This window comes from Artemia franciscana, chromosome 8, assembly GCF_032884065.1.
Source record: "Artemia franciscana chromosome 8, ASM3288406v1, whole genome shotgun sequence".
Classification (NCBI taxonomy): domain Eukaryota; kingdom Metazoa; phylum Arthropoda; class Branchiopoda; order Anostraca; family Artemiidae; genus Artemia; species Artemia franciscana.
Window position 1 is genome coordinate 35278163 of NC_088870.1, and position 16028 is coordinate 35294190.

At 36.4% G+C, this 16028-nt stretch overlaps 1 protein-coding gene and 1 long non-coding RNA gene across 2 annotated transcripts in view; one reads left to right on the plus strand and one right to left on the minus strand.

Annotated features, from left to right (window-relative positions):
- LOC136030348 (uncharacterized) overlaps positions 1–16028 on the minus strand; it is a 361960-nt gene that overhangs the window by 218289 nt on the left and 127643 nt on the right. The window lies entirely within an intron of this gene.
- Positions 1–16028, plus strand: part of LOC136030344 (uncharacterized) — a 99445-nt gene that overhangs the window by 43014 nt on the left and 40403 nt on the right. The window contains exons 6-7 of the mRNA XM_065709263.1: positions 54–373; positions 11241–11299. Coding sequence (XP_065565335.1) covers positions 54–373; positions 11241–11299 — 379 coding nt within the window. The remainder of the gene's footprint in view (positions 1–53; positions 374–11240; positions 11300–16028) is intronic.

Consider the following 16028-nt stretch of genomic DNA (forward strand, 5'->3'; position numbering starts at 1 on the left):
TATTCCATATAACATTTTTCATCACATTGTTTGGTATATAAACTTTTTTCCAGGTGAGCCAGTTCCCGTTTTAATTTCCGATTCGCCCCCACCAGATTTGGAACGTAGAGCAATCGAAGAATCTTGGAATTATAATAAAACTGGTATTCTCAATGATGAAATTGATGAAACTTTTCGTAAGAAGCCTCAGTCAGCTTCCATTTTTGATGAAAGTGACGATGATTTATTTAATTCTGTGCCTACACTAAAAAGACATGTTCCCGTTGATGGTACTGTGAAAACGGACATCAAGTCAGATTTGGAAAAAATTCTGGGCTCTGCTGGAGCTTGGAGAAAAGGGGGACAAGCAGAGCAAAAGGAGCCTGAGGTGAAAGTTAGTACCTTTCCTATGACTTTTCTTTATTCGATAAGTTGTTGATTTGCTTAAAGTTTTCATGAGGTATACAGTTGTAAGCGGGAAATATGGATTTATGTGGGGATATATGTCGAGAAAAGGAAAAGGAAAATATATCCTTCATGGGAGGGGGTATGCAGCTGTGTTGACCTCAGGCGGCTTGGTGCAGCAGTGAGTTGCTAGTATCGTATTTCATCATATCAGCTCTACCATAGTCTCCCTGGTAAGTTCTATGGCCAGGAAAGAATAGGTGAGAAAAAAACAAAAATATGATCAATCCACCCCAAAATCACAAACCAGACATGGTAGTAGCGCATGGCTTCACCAATTCGAGTTAAAATTGAACCTAATCCAGAGGCATCAACTCCAGGGGCAACCAAAAAAGAAAGAAAAAGAAAACCCCAAATTATCAGCGAAAAATTCGCTATAATTGTTTTGTAGATTTCAAACGAGTGACAGCTTCGTGCAGACTCTAGGAGTATGCTCCAGGTCATGGTGAAAGCTATCAGAGGACTGAAGTCAGACCGCACTATTGGGGCATGAGGAATCTGCAAGTTGTTTGAAGTACGGAGATGATAAGTCGCTTGATCAAAAATAAAAGATATATTTTTACATATTTTTACGTAGGATATTTTGCGTAGGATGTAGAGGATAGCAGGAAGCTGGTCATGCAACTGTAGAGAAGTAAAAGAAGCACACGACAGAAAATAAAGAGATTTCAAATCAAGCATGGTTTAAATGAAGAACGGTTATTTGGGCCCGTGCCCCTGTCTTATCAGATGCATGTCCTTTTTCTCTTATACATATATTTACCTACAATATAATTTTATTTACAAGTTAAACTGTCGTAGAGTCTAGTCTGTTTTCAATTTAACAATTTTGCAAGAGGGGAAAATTACTCTGTATTGAAGTTCTTTTTTATCTAGCTAAATCTTGCCATTGAAATATAATTTATGCGTAAACGAAATTAAATTTGGACTTCCCGTACATTTTATTGGCCCACCGCGTCACTCCATGATGAAAAAGGTGGCCGTACCTCTTTTCTGTATATACTTTATTAAGTTAGTTCCCGTTTAGAATTCAGATAGTGATATTAGAGTTGACATTGGTAAATAAGAGTGACTTTTCCTCAATTCATTGTTTTCCTCAAACCCAAATAGGGATAATAGGAGAGTATTTAGAGTTTACTGTCATTGTAATATCTACTGGAGAACCTGCTCCTCCCCCAAAGAGGTATTTATGAAAAAATACTGATGGCACCTTGAGCCGAATAGCGTGACACTTACTCACCCCACTGGTAGTACGCTTGTCGTACCCACACTAGTTGTAGCATCAGTGCGGGAGAATTGACAGAACCTGTGGGACAGCTCGATCGCGATACCATACCCTACTGCTATCAGTAGTGACACCGGAGGTGCTGTGCCACGTATACTGGCACCATTAGGGTAAAGAACAATGGCTGGTTTCTTGAATAATAGTCCTTGCTTTATTACAAAGTTTTGAAAGCGGGTTCAGTGATGAGGAAATGGTTGACATTTAAATAACAGAACAATTTGAAACATGAAACTGAAGTAGGCTGTAGAAAATGATTCCAAGAATTAACCCTTGAAATATTTATTTTAGCTTTATAAGGATTGCTGGAGACTTTCATTTTGATCAGGTCAATATGATTCTTAAATAAAGGATTTCCTGAAGCAACAGGCCTGGGAATGGAATTTAACCATCCCTAGGTCAAATTGGAGAACTTTTTGACATGTTTATTTCATTTAAATCAGGGTAAGCATTTGAGACTATTGATGAAATGAGAAAGCACGTATTTGCAACAAAAAGGTTTGTCATCTTTGAATAAAGATCAGACTTATTTCTATTGGCTTTGCCAAGAGTACTGTCGTCTGCGCAAGAAGTAAGTGCATCCAGAATAAGACGAACTCTTGTCATAGATAGTGGGAGAGGCTGGTTGATAAATCCTTAGTTTGAATTTTTAACCTAATTAATAAGGTTATTTACATAGATTAAAAAGAGTATCGACCTAATGACAGATCCTTGTAGAACGCCAAGGATCAATTGAGACGACTCGACCAGATGAATCTGAGGGAAACCAAGAATAAGCACTCCCGCTGTTCCGGAGCAGTTTCCAAAGAAGAGACAGAGACAGAGAGGGAGAAAGGTTTAGTTTAACAACAATCGTAGCTCAAATGGCTACTTTGATGTAGAACTACAAAACATGTTATTATGCACTGTTACATAATGACGTAAAAAAAGGGACTAAAGAGTTCCGGTAGCGGCTTATCCGAGCACGCACAGCCACAAGTTTTAGCTTCTGTCTCGTACGGCTTACTGTTGAGGCTTCTGTGGGTAAAATGTCACGCTGAGCAGGGCTAGACAGCAGCATTTTGCCAAACCTCGGGGTAAGGCCACCTAAACGGAATTCTGAGCTTTGGAGTTCAAGGGCTACTAGGGTATCGTGGTAGGAAATGACTCTATTACTCACGATGATCCTGGTTGCCCGTTTTTGGACTAACTCCAGTTCCTGCATTAGATAGGCAGTTTTTAATACTGACGGGCTGCAGACGGGGCAGGCGTATTCAAGTATGGGGCATACGTAGCACAGGTATACCCGAAGAAGACTGTGGGTGTTGCACCCGAAGCGACGCATTTTGAAAGGGAAGAATCTTGTGTGTTAACCAGTAGAATGTTTTTCGTAGGTATGAATGTTTTTCGCAGCTGAATATAGGTATTCAAGAGAGTTGCACATGCAAGCTCAGTCGCGTGCTTCGCCGTAAAAAGAAACCGAAAATCATGAAAAAAAAATTAGAATTAAGAAAATCAAGATGTTGAGAAAACATAGCTTTTTCAAAAGTTTCATAAACACTGATAAAAGAGATATGGGATGATAATTCTGCTGAATCATTCCGTGATCCACTTTAAACAAAATAATAACACGAGCAAACTTTAAAGAACTTTGGAAGGCAACATTTTCAAAAGAGAGATTAACAAAGTCTCGCTAGGGCAGAAACGACAAAAGGAAGAAACCACTGGATAGCCCCAGTAGGAATATCGTTTGGACCAGAAGGTGAAAAACGCCTCAAAGCATTGACAATTCTGGCTATTTCAATTTCAGAGACAGGCTCCAAAATCTTTGATTTAAGAGAAGGGGATCCAAGATAAGACCCAAAACCACATATAGAGGAAGAAGGACACTTAAGAGGCTATAGTTTTGCCGAGGTTAGCCAAATAGGAAGTAAACATATCTTGAACTTTTGGCGCACCCTCTGCGATTTGGATGTCGATCAAGACATGTGAAGGGAGAGAAGGTGGAAGGTAGCTTAATAACAGAATTGATTGCGATGTTTTCCTAATGTCTTTACAGCACTCATAATAAAACATAATAAAATAGGGATTTAGTCTTTCGGCAAAGCGATTTAATTTAATATATTTTATATCGTTTATTAATATAAAACTTAACAAAACCATGTCCCCTCCAAGTGCCACGGCATGAAATGGAAGATGGGTAATCAAACAAACCCACAAAAAAGATACATTAACCTCAGGAGGGGTTTAAAAAACAAAAGAAGGCATAACTGCTACATCATATACCCTGCTACCACAGACTTAGCCTCAACACCCAACTTTTTTCTTAACGTACATCAATCAAAATAAAGCAAAACTAACATCACAAAACTCTTTTATAAGCTTTGCAAAGTTAAAGCGAAAATCACGCACAGATAGCTTAGAAGGTCTGTAATCCTTCCAAAGATTATTTTTCTTCTTCTAGCTTTCGAGGAGTCTAGGAGTCATCTAGGTACTTAATGGGGCTTTTCTTTTCGATGCTGGATTCTGCTGGGACATATCACAAGCATCCAAGATAATTTCTTTCAATGAATCACAAAACGGATATATTTAAAGAATCAGATTCAATTTCAAAGACACTCCAATTGACCCGCCAACCATGAACTGAGAAAAGTCTGCTCTTGACCGTTTAATTTTAAAGAAGAAAAACCAGATCTTTGACTTTTCCTGGCAAAGAAACCAGGGAACTCGTACCTGGAAAAACGGAAAATGATCCGAGATACCATTCATTATTACTGAATTATGAACCAAGTTCAATGCTAAAAATATATTATCAATCAAAGAAGCAGTTGTGTCAGTTATGCAAGTTACCATTTTATATCTTATCTGCTGAATTAGTACAAAACTTCGGCACAAAAGACCTTATAACCTCTAGTTCACGTAGCCGAAACCTTTTAGACAGTCTCAACTTGATCTAACAGTCCTAAAACAAATATTTTCTTGAGAAAAAATGTGGAGAAACATTTTGTTACTAAAATAAACATTTAAAAGAAGAAAATTAGGCACGAAGAATCATGGAATGTAATTTCAATTTTAGTTCTTCGCGAAAAGTACCAGTGTTATTTGCCCATCATGTTTCCCCTCCCCCTCCTCGTCCAATCACAAAAGTGTTTTGAATTACTGCTGCCAATGTGTGTTTTATTTACTCAAGGGATAAGAGAGCTTAATAATTGAGAACATATCTCAGGTCATTTTCAAACAGTTCGGTAACGAAGTGTAGTAAGGAACCAATAGTTACATCAAAAGAACTGCATTTTAATTCTCATTTTAAATATATAAGTTTCATCAAGATTAATTATGCCCATCAAAAGTTACGAGCCTGAGAAAATTTGTCTCATTTTAGAAAATAGGGGGAAACACCCCCTAAAAGTAATACAATCTTAACGAAAATCACGCCATCAGATTCAGCGTATCAGAGAACCTTATTGTAGAAGTTTCAAGCGCCTATCTACAATAATGTAGAATTTCGAATTTTTTCCCAGAAGTCCAGGTAAGAACGAACAACGACCATTGTTATCAAAAGTTTAAATATGTGTTTAAAGGAAAATCTGTCTAATGGCAACCATTTGTAGCTGATTCAGGCGTAATAATAAAATAACGCCTGTAATTTTATTGATGTAATTATGAAGCAAAGTCAATGCTAAACATATATTACCAACAGAAATATATGAAAATATATGAAAACCTTGCAGAAGGTAATGTTTCACAAGTGAGCATAGCTGAAAGAGGATGACCACCGGTTGCGCAAATTAAGGTTAGAGTTTTAGCTTTGGTTTTAAATTTTAATAGATGGATTTAAAGTTCTTGTCAGGCTACGGAAGATATTCTGAAACCTAGACAGTAACCCCTCTTCACCTTACTTACTTAGATTCAAGTATTCCTTATTATAATCAGGGAGATGCAAAAGAGATTCAGTTTTTGAATCGAGGAAAGTATCACGAAGACAAATAAAATCTGGTTCACGACTATAGACTATGTGTCTCAATACATTAAACGAAGAGTAAAGGCCCTGAGCTCTGCTCACCCAAGGAGGACAAGTCACCAAACTGTTGTTAGACAAATTCAAATTAATTACGATATTTTATTCATCATGCGCCACTCGCCAGCCAGCTTATCAGCGTATCTCAATATCAATTGCACACGGACAGCTGCTTGGAGGAGAGAATAATGAACTTATTTTTAAGACAAGTGAAGCAGAAAAAGCGCCGTAAACAGAGAACTTGGATGAGGGAAAAACACAAAAATTAAAAACACTGAAAACATAACTGAATCTCACAATCCAGGAGAAAACTTTGTTCGTCATAATTCACGAAAAAATGCGTTAGATGTTTTTAGAGATTATTATATGCAAATGCTGTTTTCATACAAACGTCATCGTCATGACGTGATATTCTCAGTTTACTATTATTTATTTTTTTATAATTATTATAGGCTAATTTGGATTTCCAATGTTCCAAATGTACTCTGAAAAATTTTACTTGTCGTACAAGGATAGTTTAGCTTCAACTCATTAGAAGGACATATTTTTGAATATCTAGCTTGATAATATTTTTCAGCGACGACAATCCAGCGTACACACAAATCAAAAAATAGCACACCCACTCGGTACAGTGGGAAGCTCGAGCATTAGGCTCTTCCATGCCTGTTATGATGATGTTATATTTCTGCCATTGTCATTTTTTCACTGTGTATATTTTTTCTGAGTTTTTTTTTAGTATGTATATATTCATGAAGTGCCAAATTTGTTCTGCGTTAATTTTCATGCTTCTAGCTTGATTAGTTCAGCCTATTTTTCAGTGCAAAGGAAAAATTTTACGCACTCACCACTCGATTTTACATATATAAATAGCGAAACAGTCGGCTTGGCTCGCTTTTGTCGTTTCCTTCCTTTTGTTTCGCTCGACGCCCAACTCTCCTTGGTCGGGTTATCCCCAAGCCTTAGGCCCTCGCACGCTTTCTATCATGACAGCATATTTTGGGGAGGTTTTTTGGTGTCAGAAACTGACTCTAACGTTGCTTCTCTTCGCTCGCTACGATTTGTTGCTTGGGGCCTCTTGCTTTTGTTGCTATGACTTCGCATTTCTAGTTTTTTTTAAGTTCATATTTTTCATATTTTTGTAACTAAACTTGACTCAAACTTGATTATTTTAGCTTGTTTTTCAGTCCAGATAATTTAGTGTAAACTAAATTTTTTGTTTATGGAATTTCCACTGGAAAACTTCCGAAAATGAAACATGCAAAAAATTTAAGCTTCTAAAGATACAAATCACTGGATTCAGTGATAAATCACTAGCGTTGGCAAGCCTGAAGAATGAAAATTAACCTTCAAACTGGAGGCATTACTAGACCATTAAATCAACAGTGACAAGGAGACATTCTTCATTAATTAGACATATGCCGAGTTTCTGCTGAATTTAGGCCGCTAATCATTGAGACTTAGGAACATCGTACCTTGATAACGGACCCAGCTCTCTTACCTAAGATCCCTGTCAAAATGGATATTATGGGGTCTCCATGATTAAGGTAAAATTATAAATAATTTCTGGGATCACACTGGGTAATCATGACAGAATCATATTTTAATTGAGTTACGCTTTTACCGTTACTTCGAGATGATCGTTTTGTTTTAGTTTTTGTGTTTGTTTAAGGTTTTGTTTTTTATATTAGCTTTGGATTTTTATCGGTATTTTCTTATTATTCTGCACTGAGGGCGGTCAAGCGGAGGTCTTGACCGAAATATTTGCATTTTAATCTGCGTTTTTTTTTTTACTGGCTGTTTCTATCCTTGTTTTCTCTTCTTTATGGTTTTTTATCGTTTTGATAGAATTGTGCCCTGAGGGGCAAATTCCTACTCCTTTTCATTCCCCTTTTTTGTGCTTCCTAGTTCGCCTTTTAACGAAGAAAAGGATAGGAACAGTACAATGTATTAAATATTTGCAAATTTAACAGGGTGCTATAAATTTTCATCGAACCTCGACTGTTTTAGAGGAAGTTATAGAGTAAAATTGAAAGGGAGACCTAAAGTGGCGGTATTGCCTCGTAAAGAAGTATTTGTCATGTTGGTTTTCCCGGACGGTAATGTCAGAAATTGTTCGGGATATTTTAAATTTTCAAATAATATAAAGTTTATACGTGGATTTGAAATATAATTTTCGTTTGGGGTCTAAAATATCTCATGAATGCAGAGGGATGTATTCCTGAACAGCGGGGAAAATAAATTTTTTGGATGGGTGCGTATCAAAATCGAACTATGACTGAATCTACGCTCAACCATTCTGGTTTAGTATAATTACTCGTGAAAATCGAAAATAAGGTTAAACAGTGTTTGAAAAAAAAACATATTAAAGGAAAATGTGGAAGATCAGCTAATTACCTTCTTGAGGAAACTTCTCCAGCCAGAAAGTTTTACTGAAAAAAACATCCAATAATGCATAAATTTGAATAATATCCCAACAGGATTGATCCCTAAGAGATATATTGAATTGCTTGAAGGCGAGTTTCTACCGTTCCACACAGTTGCAAGTTTAAATTTCCATAGATAAGATAACTTGTCCCTAACTTTGAGAAATGCTTCTTCTCCTTTTTTCCTAATGCAACCAGTTGATAAATGAAGAGAAAACAAAAAGCTCAAAAAGAGAAAATAGAAGCTTGAAAACTCTACGATAGGGTTTTCTCCCTGATATGCCGAATTTGATGGTATAATTCACTTCAAGATCTGTTTCTTTTTTGTTCTTTTTCCCATTTTCCTAAAATCAAGAAATTTTTCTCAGGCTCGTAGCTTTTGATGGGTAACTTTAAACTTGATGAATATTATATATTTGGAATCACCGTTAGAAGTCAATTATTTCGACGGATATATTATTATCAAAAATCTTTTTTTAGAATTTCGGTTACTATTAGGCCAAGTCCCTCCATACTAACAGTTCATGGTAACGAACTGTTTAGCATAGAAAATCAATGTGACTAAATAGAGCTTTGAATATAATCTTGCTCTTATTTAATATATAATTCTCGTATTGGAATTAAATAGAAATTTAGACATATTGATTGGCTTGAAATGCTCGAAGTCAATATTCACTTTCTTTTCCTTCACTAGTTTTGGTTGTACAGCAATAAATCGCCAGACCATTGGATGGAACTTCGTTTTATAGCGAAAGTCTTTACTGCGTAAGTCTAATGGCACCTATAACTGAAAGCCTAATAATTGCATGGGATTTGATGTTTAAAGCAGTGCCCAATTCGTCAGCTAATATTTAACTAACTGTTGAAAATTGATCTTCTGGTGAAGTAAGAAGTTAGATTTTATTTGTAACATTTCCTCTTGACGTTTAAAAACTTTTGATAGCAATGTAATATTCATATTGGCCTATGGATGCGAATCTCGGATTCTGTCTAAAGCTGTTACTTGGATTTGATTTAACAACTGCTACAAAGAATACTTGTGATTAGCCAGATAGATAAATTATCTTATACCCAGATCAGGTCTCTCACTAAGCAGCCACAAACAATCGATGAAGTCAGAAAGCCAAAAACAATCGATGAAGTCACGTGTTATGTCGGACTCCGGGAAAGTGGTAGACAACGGACCATTACTGGTGTATTCCTAGAAGCTGGGGCAAGAGGTTTATGTTCATCCCTTAACGAGTCTTTAGCTCAAAATCGTCCTACTTGGAGGTCATCTACAGCTGGCATTTACGCCACTAGGCTTTGAAGGAACTAAGTCTATATATATATATATATATATATATATATATATATATATATATATATATATATATATATATATATATATATATATATATATATATATATATATATATATGTATACCTTCCTTTCTTAACAGGAACTTCCTGACTAAGTATGTCATCATAAAGATTTTTCAAACACTTTGCAGCCCAGATATCGATCTTTTACCCTTCCTCCTCGCCCCCAGGTCGAAAAGTAACAGGAAAAGACGTCCCCACTGCTCCGTCCAGCCATACTCCATAACGAGGGGGCTGAAGAATATTCCAGTTTCTACGTTTCAGGGAGCATTCATCTACTAGTGCAGTAGCTGGAAAGACTGTGCTGATGCAGAAGAAGGACATTTTGAAAGCTTTTAAGTCATAGTTTAAAATTGTGAATTTTTTTTTTTTTCAATTTAATCCTACTACTTTCGTGACAGACCCCACACATCATCGTTGAAAGATCTGAGTATTGAATTCATACGATTAACTATGGAGAGGAGATGTGGGGTTGTGAAGATCAAGATTGTCCGACAAACCTGAACCTTCCTTATGTCGGTATCCCCCCCCCCGATATTGTTAATGGACGTTTTTTCCAGGGGAGATTATATTAAAGCAGATGTCATAGAAACAGAAAGATTGTGTTCAAACCGATTTTATTTTTATTAACTCGTAATTTGTTATTTTTTTTTTTAGCGGCAAAAAAAGCAACTTCATAAGCTGGTTGTTTTAAGATTTTGTCCTAAAAACATCAATTTTTTTCGAAGTATGTCAACACATCCCTGATTTAAATACTATGAACTATCCATTTAGATTAAGGCATCTAAACAACATAAAAGGATCGACCTATTTCCAGGAGAATACCTACACAAAGTGGTACGTTGCGTTAACATATTTTCGTGCACTCGGTTATTTTCTTGCTGTAAAAAATTAAAAACATACAATAATTAAATTTGAAAACCAAGTGTTTTAAAATTGTAATAAAGGGCGAAGTGAAAACTGAAAAACAACAAAAATTACACTAAATATGAGTGAAGTTATCACCCTCCTGAATCTCCTGGCTTTTCCAGTGCGGCAGTCCTAGTACCTCTGAGGCCTCATCTTTGTCCCTGGAAGCACATTAAGTCCTACATAATCTATATCAAATGCTATCCGCTAGAATTAAGTAACACAGTCCAGAAACTTCTCTATTAAGGACACGATTTTTTTTCTAGGTTTAAAAAAATGCTTTGACTTACTAAGATAAATGAAATACCCTAGTGCCATTATTTTATTAATCTACGACAAGGCTGTGTCCAAGGGGTACGGGGTTTGCCCCCTCCTCCAAGAAAGAATCAGACCTATAGAAACGTAAGTAAAATGCATAAAAATTTGAATATATTTGATGCGTTTAAAAAATTGCGTTTTTAATTAATATTTGGTGTGTTTAAATATTTGATGCGTTTAAATAAAATTGTACCCCCCCCCCCGAAGAAAAATCCTGGATATGCCCTTCATCAATGTCCACTTATTTTATTACGTCTACTACCACCGTTATCTTATTATTCCACCGAAAAACTCTATTGCCATCAATTATTTTGCCGCATAAACAGTTGATAGCTCAGAATGCATAAGGTCGTATGTTAAGCATCTTCTGGCTCCGGTTTTGAAAAGATGGGTTTGTTTGCTATTTTAATGCGTCATATCTGCGCCTCAAAATCCATCCATGTAGGTTCTTTCAATGCATTGCCTTTTCTGCTGTATATATATACTTGTTTTTGTTGCTTTTTAGGGAATCGTGGTGGCCAAAGAGGTTAAAGCATCTGTCAACGGTTATAACGCTACTAAAGTGTGAGTTTTTTTTAACTGTCGTTTTCTAGTTTTTATTTGTGTTCTTTATATTTTTCTATAAATTCCTTTTTATCTCTGTATAATAATATCTTTTTTAATCTCCCCACTTTTAGTTGAATTTCTTTTGCTCTCTTGCAATGTCCTCAGATGCCCCCTTGTATTGGTCGATGCCATACACTCATAACTGACTGTGGGAGGGGGAGAAGCCTTTTAGATAGGGAGATAATCGAAAATTTTAGAAGTGTATTTTTAGTCCGCACTGCTTTAGTTTTTTAGAAGGGAGGGGTCCTTTGGGACAGTCTGAGCTGGGATTCACCCCTTGCCCCTTCGTTTCTGATAACCTCTCCCTTTTGTGCAAATATTTCTGTTTTTTACATCTCATTTTCTCTTTCTTTTGTATCTTTATCTTTTTTGTATCCTTTTTTAATATTAAGCTTTCTTTGTTTTACTATATTGTTATTATGCTGTTGCATCTACTTTGTCCCATTATTATATACTGTGTCGTTCTTCCTCAATCCACTCTTTCTTTTCTTGATTTCGTTTTGCGTTTTCTTTGCCATTACCTGCGTGGTTAATTTTCTCTGGTTACTTGCTATAACTACTTTGAACTATTTTTCTCTTTAAATTTCAATTTCTTCTTTTTCTGTATGTTGCACTAAAATAGGTCGGCTCAAACAAAATGACATAGATAGTGCAACCGTTTCAGATTACGCATGTAGAACGGAAAGTCAATAGAGACGAAGACAACAATGCCTTTCCATCACAAACATCAAAAACAAGAAGAAAAATAAAGATTTCTTTTCACAAGACAGTGGAAAACAAATTACAATGAATATTTCCACCCTATGTCCAAGGGCCGTCCTCAGCATCACGTAAATATATAAGAAGAAAAAACTTACTACTGGATACAATCAATATAACTAAAATGAGAAATCTTTAAAAACAGTCTCAGCATCCGTACCTCAGTGAAGTTCAATCAGGACTGATAAATAAATTGTTTATCAGTCCTTAGTGTTTATAACGGAAATTCTAATGAAGACTTTTTTTGGTGGTGTCACACAGTCTAGCACCATCAACCGAGATTGTCAATGAATTTTTTCTTGAAGTTTCCCGAACAGTCCATCCATTTTTGGCCTTTGAGTGGCGGTTGTCTGCAGAAACTAAACTTGTAACTATTATTTACCTCAGCAGTGCGTCTAACCTACTTGCCGAGAGCGACACCGATAAAATCAATAAGTGCTATATTAGGTATGTGCCACCATGCTAGCTAAGCGGCACCAAAATTCCCGCCCCGAAAATTTTGGAATTTTGAATCCAGTCAAAGAATGGTCGAGAATCCGTGACAAGTCTGTGATTAAAGCGATACTGAATAGCCGACGTTTTTCTCCAATAACAACTTAAGTGTTTCTTTTATTGGTGTGTTTAATTTTTCCTTTTTATGGCACTTGGTATTAACCAAGTGACATATAGCAATCGCAAATTCTGTCGGTCTGTCGGTCCCGGTTTTGCTACTTTAGGCACTTCCAGGTAAGCTAGGACGAAAATTTGGCAGGCGACATCAGGGACCGGACCAGATTAAATTAGAAATAGTCTTTTTTACCTATTTGACCATCTGGGGGGGGGGAGTGGGGGGCCTGTTAATTCGATAAAAATAGAAAAAATGAAGTATTTTTAACTTACGAACGGTTGATCAGATCTTAATGAAATTTTATGTTTGGAAGAATATCGTGTCTCAGAGCTGTTATTTTAAATCCCGACCAGATCTGGTGACGTTGGGGGAAAGTTGGGAGGGGGAAACCTAAAATCTTGGAAAACACTTACAGTGGAGGGATCGGGATGAAACTTGGTGGCAAAAATAAGCACAAGTCCTAGATACACGATTGACATAACTGGAACGGATCCGCTCTCTTTGAGGTAGTTGGGGGGGGGGTAATTCTGAATTTTTTTAAAAAAATGAGGTATTTTTCACTTACGAACGGGTGATCGGATCGCAATGAAATTTGATATCTGGAAGGATAGCGTGTCTCAAAGCTCTTATTTTAAATCCTGACCGGATCTGGTGACATTGGCGGGAGTTCAGGGTGGGGGAACCTAAAATCATGGAAAACGCTTAGATTGGAGGGATCGGGATGAAACTTGGTGGGAAAAATAAGCAGAAGTCTTAGATACGTGATATACATAATTTGAACGGTTCGGCTCTATTGGGGGGTGGGTTTATTCTAAAAAAATAGAAAAAATGACGTATTTTTAACTTACGAAGGAGTAAGCGGATCTTCATGAAACTTCATATTTAGAAGGACCTCGTAACTCAGATCTCTTATTTTGAATCTCAACTGGATCCAGCGTCAATGGGGGGGGGGCAGTTTTGGGGGGACCAGAAATCTTAGAAAATACTTAAAGCGGAGAGATCAGGATGAAACTGGATGGGAAGAATAAAAACCTGTCTAAGATACATGACTGATATAACCGGATCGGATCTGCTCTCTTTGGTGGAGTTGGGGGGGGGGGATAATTTGGAAAAATGAGGTATTTGTAACTTACGAAAGGGTGACTAGATCTTAATGAAATTTGAAAGGATCTTGTGCTTTAAAGCTCTAATTTTAAATCTAGACCAGATCCTGTGACATTGGGGGGAGTTGGAGGGGGAATCCGGAATTCTTAGAAAATGTGAAAATTGGGGTATTTTTATCTTACGAATAGGTGATCGGATCTTAATGAAATTTGATATTTAGAAGGAATTCATGTCTCAGAGCTCTTATTTCAAATCCCGACCAGATCTTTTGACATTGGGGGGAGTTGGAGGGGGAAATCTTGGAAAACACCTGGAGTGAAGGAATTGAGATGAAGCTTGGTGGATAGATTAAGCAAATGTCCTTGGTACGTGATTGATGTAACTTTACCGGATTCGCTTTCTTTGGGGGAGTTGGGGGGGGGGGGAGGGGTTCAGTGATATGGCGAGTTTGGTGCTTCTGGACGCGCTAGGACGATGAAAATTGGTAGGCGTGTCAGGGAGCTGCACAAATTGACTTGATAAAGTCGTTTTCCCAGATTCGACCGTCTGGGGGGCTAAAGGGAGAGAAAAAATTAGGTATTTATAACTTACGATTGGGTGATCGGATCTTAATGAATTTTGATATTTAGAAGGACATCGTGACTCAGAGCTCTTATTTTAAATCCTGACCGGCATTAAGCCTCTGATTTTCCTTTTAAATCAATCTATTGATTCTTAGAATTTTGTTAGAGCTCATACCATATGAGCTCTTGGCTCTTAGCTCTTCTTGCCTCGTCACAAGTGCCATATGAGCTCTTAGCTCTTGGTCTTTTTCCTTGCTCCACTATAATCTTTTGTAGATGGTGGGTAAATAAATTATTTACCAACTATATATATATATATATATATATATATATATATATATATATATATATATATATATATATATATATATAATATATATATATATATATATATATATATATATATATATATATATATATATATATATATATATATATATATATATATATATATATATATATATATATATATATATATATATTCCCTCTAATCCCTAACCAAACCAGCATTGAAACTGAAGAGAGAGGCATAAATATGTCCAAAATTGTATGAGAAGTCTCAAAAAAGTTTCATTTTGACAGGAATTATGTCTAGGTGGCTCCAAACACGACCATCTTTCTTTTCATTGAAATTTAAAGGTATTCTCCCCCTTTCCCTATTTTTAACTCTTTTTGAATTACTGCTGCTGAAGTGTCCGAATCAACCTTTCCAAGTTTTTGAATAAGAATAGAAGAACCTACTTTACCATGCTACAAATTGTGTTAAATTATAATTTGGTGGAATTCTCGAATTATGACTGATTCGTGAAAAATTAGCTGGTAAAGGACTGAAAGACAGACGAAGACGAGAAAACAAGTTTTCATAAAGCAAATAGCTCTCCCTATTTTTCATAAATTTTTCCCAAGTTTTCATAAAGCAAATAGACATGATATGTCTATCGAAAATATCATTGTAACTATCAGTGACGATCGATCATTTTTCTGGTCGACAATCATGTGATCAATTGGTTGATCGCTCTGATGTTATCAGTCATTTTTTAAATTCAAGAACTTGTCAATAAGCTCATCAGTGACAATTCTCTGCACTATTACGGTAATCAAACAGTTCGTGGTAACGAACTGTAGTAAGGAGCGACCTGGCTCAGAAGCAATCGAAATTCTAAAAAATGGAATTTTGACACCAATAGTTACATCAAAAGAATCGCATTTTAATGCTGATTTTAAATACATAAGTTTAGTATTTTCAAGTTTAGTATTACCTATCAAAAGTTCCGAGCCTGAAAAAATTTGCCTTATTTTAGGCAAACAAATTGCCTTATTTTAGGCACAATAGGAGGAAACACCCCCTAAAAGTAATTGAATCTTAATCACACCCTCAGGTTCAGCGTATCAGAGAACCCAATTGTAGAAGTTTCAAGCTCCTATCTACAAAAATGTGGAATTTTGTATTTTTTGCCAGAAGACACATCACGGATACGTGTTTATTTGTTTGTTTTGTTTTCCAGGGGGATCGTATCGACCCAGTTGTCCTAGAATGTCGCGAGAGGGCTCATTCTAACGAAATTAAAATCTCTAATGCCGTTTTGAAGTTACCAAAAATTTGGAGGGCATCTAGGCACCCTCCCACGCATTTTCCCCCAAAGTCACCGGATCA